The sequence below is a fragment of the Salvia splendens genome, chromosome 7, assembly GCF_004379255.2.
Source record: "Salvia splendens isolate huo1 chromosome 7, SspV2, whole genome shotgun sequence".
Classification (NCBI taxonomy): Eukaryota; Viridiplantae; Streptophyta; class Magnoliopsida; order Lamiales; family Lamiaceae; genus Salvia; species Salvia splendens.
In genome coordinates, this window is record NC_056038.1 from 13,651,771 (window position 1) to 13,660,545 (window position 8,775).

At 43.4% G+C, this 8,775-nt stretch overlaps 1 protein-coding gene across 1 annotated transcript; it reads left to right on the forward strand.

Annotated features, from left to right (window-relative positions):
• Nucleotides 1-3,247: 3,247 nt before the first annotated feature.
• LOC121810443 lies at nucleotides 3,248-3,643 on the forward strand. Its single transcript, XM_042211210.1, has one exon. It carries the CDS (start codon nucleotides 3,248-3,250, stop codon nucleotides 3,641-3,643), a length of 396 nt encoding a protein of 131 aa, XP_042067144.1.
• Nucleotides 3,644-8,775: the final 5,132 nt, after the last annotated feature.

Sequence of the window (8,775 nt, forward strand, 5' to 3'; positions counted from 1 at the left end):
TTCCCTACCAAGGGGAAGCAAGAAAAAAGAAGCATGATCCAGTGGATTTCATGAAAATTTTCGGCAAGTTGAAAATTAACCTACCATTCCTACAGGCTCTGAAATTGCCTCTCTTCAACAAATTTATCAAGGAATTCAACGCTGAGAAAACCAAGTCGGATGGGAAAATCGTTATTGGAGAGAGCGTTTCAGTTGTGATACAAAAGAGGAAACTGCATTAAAAAAGACCGACCCAGGTATGTTTACGTTACCCATTGAAATGTGTGACCTAGGTGCATCCATCAATGTGTCACCTCTTTCACTTTACAAGAAATTGGTAGGAGTGAGACTAGTAGATACAAATATAGTGATTCAATTGGTTGATAGATCATGCATTTGTACAGAAGGTGTGCTAGAGAATGTGATAGTTAAAGTGCATGATTTCTTATACCCTGCTGACTTACATGTGATTAAAATGAGTGAGCATGAATTTGCTGAGTCTAGTGGAGTTCTTTTAGGCAGACCATTCCTACGCACAACTAAGACTATAATTGATGTCTTTGATGGAACGATCTGTCTGGACTATCACGAGGAGAAATTTACTTTTAACATTGACGAGGCTATGAAAAAACCTTTAGATATGGAGAATCTTCATGTCGTGGATATTATTAACCCCTTGGTCCAGGAATATCTTGAGACTGAAATCATACAGGAACAAATTGATAATTCAGAGTTGAATCACTCAATTGATAAAGAAGTAGCAGGGTGGTGTGAAGCAATAAACACTCAAGAGTTGACAGATGAGGAATTAGCAGATGCAATCGAGGAATTTTGTAAGAACCTGACATCCGCCACGTCAAGGGGATCTGCCTATCTAGCCAGTGTAGTGAAATTGCCTGACCTAGAGGATTTGACCATGAAGGAAATGGAAAAGAATCCACTGCCCTAAGAGACAAGTTCACCAAAGAAAGAATTGAAGACACTTCCATTGGGTCTTAAGTATGCTTACCTGGAGGAGCACGAAACATTCTCTGTCATCATCAATAGAAACTTGACCCAGGAACAGGAGGAAAAGTTATTGGAGGTGCTCAGGAGGAATAGGAAGGCTATAGGGTGGACGTTGTCAGACCTGATAGGTATCAGCCCCGACCTCTGCATGCATCATATCCGTTTTGAAGAAGGTGCAAAGGCCCATCGGGATCCATAAAGAAAACTGAATCCGAACATGAGAGAATAGGTCCTGAAGGAAGTGTTGAAACTAGTATCCTTGGGAATTATCTATTCGATCCTAGACATTGAGTAGGTGAGTCCGGTACATATGGTGCCAAAGAAATCTGGAATACAAGTGGTGAAAAATGAGAATAACGAACTAGTACCCACGAGATTAGTCACGAGATGGATAATGTGTATCGACTACAAAAAGTTGAATACAACCACGCGGAAAGATCATTTTCCCTACCTTTCATCGACCAGATGCTGGAAAGGTTAGCTGGAAAACAATACTTCTGTTTTCTCGATGGTTACAGTGGCTATTTCCAAATTTATGTGAATCCAGGAGATCAAGACAAAAAACTTTCACCTGTCCATTTGGCACGTATGCTTATCGGAGAATGCCCTTTGGACTCTGTAACGCACCTGGAACCTTTCAGAGGTGCATGATGAGCATTTTCTCAAACCTACTAGAGGAGTGTATATAAATCTTTATGGACGACTTCACTGTGTACGGGGATTTATTTGAGTCGTGCTTGGAGCATTTGGATGTAGTGCTAAGGAGATGTCAAGACAAGAACCTCGTCCTCAATTTTGAGAAATGCCATTTCATAGTCCCTGAAGGCATTGTCCTAGGACATGTTGTATCTGAGAGAGGAATTCAAGTGGACAAGGCGAAGGTGGATGTGATCTCGAAGCTACCTTACCCTACAAATCAGAGGGAAATAAGAGGGTTTTTAGACCATGCTGGTGTTTACCGAAGGTTCATTAGAGATTTCGCAAAGATTGCGCAACTGCTTACTCGTCCCTTACAGAATGATGCAGACTTCGTCTTCGACGAAGCCTGTCAAGGGGCTTTCCAACTTCTGAAAGACAAGCTTGTATCAGCCCCAATCATCAGAGCTCCTGACTGGAATCACCCATTCGAAGTGATGTGCAATGCCAGTGACTTCGTAGTTGGAGCAGTGCTAGGTCAAAGGATTGACGGTAAAAGCTATGTAATTTTCTATGCCTCCAAGACTCTTAACCAGGCCCAGAAGAATTACGACACTACAGAGAAAGAAATGTTAGCTATTGTGTACTCATTCGAGAAGTTCTGATCATATCTGTTAGGGTCGAGGGTGATTGTGTTCACAGATCACGCAACTAATAAATATTTGTTAGCCAAGAAGGAGTCTAAGCCGAGACTGATTCGTAGGGTCTTGTTACTTCAAGAGTTCGATTGGGAGGTCAGAGACAAGAAAGGCACTGAGAACAAGGTGGTTGATCACCTAAGCAGGATACTTCAGAGTGATACCAGACGCATTCCCAGAGGAACATCTGTACTATGTGGTGGAATCTCCTAGATCTGTCCGTTGGGCGGCAGTGTTAGCTTTAACCAGCCCAGGGGATTCGGACAAAGGGAAGTATAAGTTGAATGCAGAACCTTGGTTTGCGGACCTGGAAAATTACTTGGTCACTGGAGAGTTGCCTACTACTCCATAAATTTCCCGAGCCCAGAGGATGAAACTTAAGAGTGAAGCCTGATATTATTTTTGGGATGACCCTTACCTCTGGAGGATGGGTTCAAATCAGGGAATTAGGAGATGTATCCCCGAGTGGGAGCAAAAAGATGTCTTAAATCATTGCCATGCATTGGCATGAAACGGTCACTTTGGACCAAGAAAGACAACTCGGAAAGTTTTAGATAGCAGGTCTTACTGGCCCACGTTAAATAAAGATGCTTTTGAATTCTGCCTAAGTAGCGCTAGATGCCAACAAACCGGGGGGAATTTCTGCGAGGGATGAAATGCCACAGGTTGCAATAATTGTCTGTGAGATTTTTTATGTTTGGGGGATGGATTTCATGGGTCCCTTCCTTTCGTCATATAGGAATACCTATGTACTGGTTGCGGTGGACTATGTGTCCAAATGGATAGAGGTCAAGGCTACAAATTCTTGCGAGTCAAAAGAAATAGCATAATTTCTAAAGGCAAATATATTCGACCGATATGGTGTGCCCAGAGCGATCATCTCAGATCAAGGGACTTATTTTTGTAACCAGACGATAGAAGCTTTAATGAGGAATCATGGTGTTCACCATCGGTTGTCTACTCCTTACCACCCCCAGGCAAATGGTCAGGCGGAAATCTCGAACAGAGAAATCAAGGCTATTCTGGAGAAAACAGTGAATCCATCAAGGAAGGATTGGAGTAAACGGCTAGACGATGCTTTATCGGCCTATCGAACTGCGTTCAAAACTCCAATTGGAATGTCGCCCTACAGGCTTATTTTAGGCAAAGTGTGCCACCTCCCCGTCGGAGTTGAACATAAAGCCTATTGGGCAGTCAAGGAGATGAATATGAAGCCCCAGGCCTGCGAGAAGGAGAGGAAACTGCAACTCCAAGAGCTAAAGGAACTTAGGCTTGAGTCGTATGATGCCGCAATGTGGTACAAGGAGAAAACCAAATTATGACACGACAAAAACCTTCGGGTCAAGGAACTGCAAGTTGGCCAGAAAGTGCTTTTATTTCAATCAATGCTCAAACTGTTGCCCGGGAAGCTAAAGTCTAAGTGGGTCGGACCCTACACAATCGTTGGCCTCTGAGCGAATGGAGCCGTGGAAATTCTGGGAGTCACCCTAACTCTATCCCATGTCTTGTTAATGGTCACAGGGTTAAGGTATTTAGGGATTGTTCAGAGATGTGCGTGGTGGAAGAAATTCCACTACGTATACTCTCCACTATTGCCTAGATCAGGTTGCTAGGTATTCTTCGGGAATCTGTTGGGTCAGGTAGATTGTTATGAAATTTTTAATTGATGAAACTTACCCAGCGTAATCCCAAGAATACTTACGCAAATATTTGTAATTATTGTGAATATGTTCTATTTTATATAATTCAAAAATCCAAACAATATGTTCTATCTGTAGTTATTTTGAATATGTTCAAAATTAATTTTTTTGAAACATCTAGCACACTTGGGCAAGCAGTTTTGAAATTTAAAATATTTTGGATTCGCATCCCCTTGACCAGGTTGCTCAGATATCTCACCCTATAGTTAATTTTTTCTAAGTATGGTTATGTGAGAGTACATCGAATTTCAGAAAGAGATGACGGAGAGTATTTTTAAAAATTTTCAAATTCAAATTTTAAAAACTTGGTGAGGAAGCGTACGCTTGCTGACTGCTTCCATCAGCATGCAACCGTCCATCTTCCACCTTTTTCTTTTTTTTTCTATTTCCTTATTTTTGTTTTCTTTTTCCTTTTGCTTGTTTTCCTAAAATAACTTCCCCATTCTCTTTGAACTCATCCCTCATAATATTTTCTCTCACAACCAAATTTCGAAAACCACATCTCACCATTCCAATTTTCTCTATGTCAGTTTTCGGCGAAACCGCCATCAACCATCACCAAACTCTGATCAAACCACCATGGAAAACCAACCACAACCACAACCACACAAGGCCTGACCGAAATATTCCCAACCGGTCAAGTCCACGGCCGGCGAGTCATCATCAAAACCTCCACGAAATCCGCCAGCAAAGAAGCCACTGTCCGCTCCTCAAACAGAGGCGGTGGAGACTCCGTCGTCTCAAGCCACAACAGAGCAACCAGGAACAAGGGCGACGGCAACCACAATATCCGCCGCTTCAAGTCTACAACCTCTGTCGCAAAAGAATTCAAGAAGGAGGAGGCCGCTTCAAGTTAAGCCCCGATCAATATCCCTCCACAACCTGCAACCCTAACAGAGACTTCAACTTGCAAGGCGGTCTCAGCCCAAAAAAAACCCCCCAAATCCCCGTCCGAAACCTTAATCTCAGGATATACACCTATAGTACCATCCATCCAAACCGAACCCAAATTATCACACCTACAGTTCCACTCACTTATTCGAGGGAAGAAAGAATAGAAACTGGGTAGGGGGATGTTCATGAAGAGGAACAGGACGATGTGGAGAAGGAGGGGGATAATAGAGTAGAAGGCATGGGGAATGAGAATGAGGAAGATGGAGAGTCTGACGGGGAGGGGAATGCTGAGAACGAAGAGGGGGATAACGAGGGCAAGGGTAGACAGGTGGAGGGAAAAGTAAATGATATGAATGTTGCGGATAGCGGTGATGGGACTGGTGAGGGTAATGATGAGGAAGCTGAAATTGGTGAGAAGAAGGAGAATGTTGAGGGAAAAATCCCTGAGGAAGTGTTCGCTGAGGAAGAGGAGATCGTCGATAAGGATGATAATGATGATTGTGTCGAGGGAGAAATCCCTGCTGGTGAAATTGCTGCATACGATGAGAAGGATGAGGAGATCGTCGAGGGAGACGATGGTGAAGATGATGGGACCGAGAAGGTCGTGGATATGGACGTAGATGGCCCCAAACTTTTTGAAGTGTCCAAGGAAATCGTAGTACTGGAAGATGGGCCGAAGTCAGAAGACACGCAAGCCACTAAGAGAACAAACCGACGGAATCCCCGGCGAAGCAAGAAACTGGAAGGGACGCGAATGTCTACAATGGCGAGGCGTTTGCAGTTGGTAGATTCGGAGGGCGAGGAAAAGGCAGGGGATGATATCCCCAAAGACCCAGGAGATGCCAGAGGAAACAAGGGAGGACATTCCCCAGGCCCAGGAGAACCCAGTCGAAACAGAGGAGTTTTCTCCTGAGGCCGAGGAGAAGCGCTATGTAATGGAGTGGAAACGTAAGAGGAAGCAGAAGGCTAAACCCCTAAAAAAGAAGCAAAGGCAAGCCTCCTTAACCCTGGTGATTGAAGAAGCCTCCCCAGAACCAATCCGTGTACCTTTCGCCCAGTCGACATAAGAGGATGAAGAGAATGAGAAAGAAGAAGAAGTGGAGAAAAACCAGGAGGTGGAGTCGGTGTACGAACCAATGGAGGTATTGGTGACGAAAAGGCTGCTAGAAGCCATGGTCCAATTTGAAGACCTCAAACTGACTCTGGCTTGTATAGGATGCGCTTCAAAGGGGAAGCTCGCGAAGTCCGAGAAAGATGTACGATCCACCATCCCTCCAAGAAATAGAGTCGAAGGAAGAGTTCCTGATGTATATTCACGTCATAGGATTCGAGTGGCTGCTGGAGGTGCCAATTGCATTGGCAAAGGAATTCTTCACTTCGTTCAAGTTCAAGTCCACCATGGACCCCGACGCCAACTTTATCAGTTTCTGTTTGTTCAACGAAGATATGGTAATGAGCATACGGGAGTGGTCCCTGTGGATGGGGTTGTTTACTCCAGAAGAAGGCGGTGAGGGGATCTGGAATGAGAGAGAGATAGGGCCCTCGAAGAAAACTGAAGGCTTTGACATGGAGATGGCCTGGGAACTTATTACCCAAAAGTGCGGAAGGAAATTCAACATGAGTTCGTCTAAGGGATACCACATTGCCAACCCGATCCTCCGTTTTACACAGGTCTTTCTTGGGTACAATCTGCTAGGTTAAATAGGCGCCGCACTCACAACTCCAGATCTCTACTTTACCTTGTGCATGGCGAAAGGTATGAAGGTCCACCTTGGGTATTTGTTGTCCCAGGCGTGTAACTCGATGACTAGCCACATGGTCCGCCATCTGTACACTTGCCACCTTCTTGGTGCGTACTTAAGAAGGAATGTGAGCATGAAGGTGGCGAAGTCAGTGCCCAACCTTCAGATGTGTGATGCCCCGGAGCTATTCAATGTGGCGTTCTTTTTCAACAAGAGACTCTTACAGGTGGAGGATTTTGAAGGTGTGAGATGAGTGGATGCGCGAGATGTGAGAGGTCAAAAGTGAGATGAGCACGATGAACACAACTATCGTAGGGCTTAAGGGGACCATGGAAGTGCAAAATGGACAAATGGCCGAGGCCATCAATGTAATGATGAGGATGATCTCCTCAACGGAGAACAGATTCCCCCCAGGCCCAGCAGATGATGTCTCCCAGACCCAGCAGCGAGCCTAAACAATTAGGCCCAGGGACCCCCTCTCTCAAGAAAGCCGCTTGCACTCAGCAAGTACCCCGACCAAGAAAAGAAAGGAAGTAGTAACTAATCCCACCGCCGTATCAGTCAAGAAGAACGTACCAAAGCAAACCGTGCAGGAGAAAGAGGAACAGGACCCATCAGTTCCTAAGAAAGTGAAGGTCGACCACCAGAAGAAAGTACCCTAGAAGTCTAGCTCCCAAGGGGGGCAAACACAGAATTAAACCCCCGGTACGAAGTAATTTTACACTTCTGTTTTTGTTTTGTTATTTTTCTTTTGTTTAAGTGTCTGTTGTGAATGTTTATCTCTGTTTTTTGCATGTTTTGGGTGTCTGTACATATTTGTGTTTTGTGTTTTCTCCCACTTAGCCCATTCCTTGGCCTAAGTGTGAGAAGGTTTTGTTGATATAGCATGCTTTTGGTTTCTGTAATTTTGTTTTGTTATTTCTATAATTTTTTCTTCTACCACTTAGTACATTGTTTGGCCTAAGTGTGAGAAGTTTGCTTTGTGCATATGTTTGTTGTTTGTTGTTTTGTTACTTCTCCCACTTAGCCCAATTCTTGGTCTAAGTGTAAGAAGTTTGTATTTCTTTTCTGTTTGTAGGATCTGTCAGTGACTGCCCTATTTTCCACTTCAATGAAATGCTTGGAGACAAGCAGGAATGAAGAGGGAGGGGGGTTAGTGCAGTAAGTCAAAGCATGTATATATGTTGGTTTAAGTCTGTAGAGTTTTTTTTTTAGGAATTTTGTGTTTAAGTATAAACTGGCTAAATAAAATAGCAAGATTCTTTTAAGTGAGAATGATCGAAGAGAGGATGCATGTCAATTTTGAGACCTCTTTCCTTAATAAATCAAATCAGTTTGGACGAAGTAAGAACGATAGAAATGCCTTGTTTGGATCTAGTTGTGAAGCCTTCTAAAAGTGAGTTAAAAGCCTAGAGTAGAACACTTTCTACTATTAGAATAGAAAAGAGAGGCTGCCACTTGAGGCTTAGGAGAAAATGACATAGGGGAGTAGGGACTAAAGGCAATAGGAGAACCCAGTTGAGCTTAATTCTTTCGAATCTACTGGACCCGCCTCATTGTAAGGGCATCCTTTAGCTAACCAAGTTGAGCATATAAAAATTATCCCTTCTTTTGGCACCTCAACCTTCATGTCATGTGAACAAGGGGACGGAGTGGGGACAACTCACAATCTGGGGTAAGAAGATAGGTTGAGAAACATGGGAAAGTAAAGTAGAAAGTTAGAAAATAAAACGGGCAGGAGATTCTGTAACCTAACAAAGTAGAAATGTTAGTTAGAAAATGGGCAGAAAAATCACACAACTTGGCCCAGGAAAATATACGGAAAAAAAGATGAAAACGGGTAGGAAATATTGTAACCTAACTCGGGGAAAAAAGAATATATATATAGGGGTGTGTTAGGGTCCTTCACGGCTTTTTAGTGTAAGCTTCAAACAGATCACAACCCTTGGATCCTTGAATTAGATGGTTGTGATGATCTGCATTATTTGACGAAAAATCTGCATTATTGGCCGGTGAACATTATTAGAATGAAAATCTACATTATTACACTATAACGGTGCATTATTAGTCAGCGTGCATTATTCAACTGAAAATCTGCATTATTAAATGACACGTAGC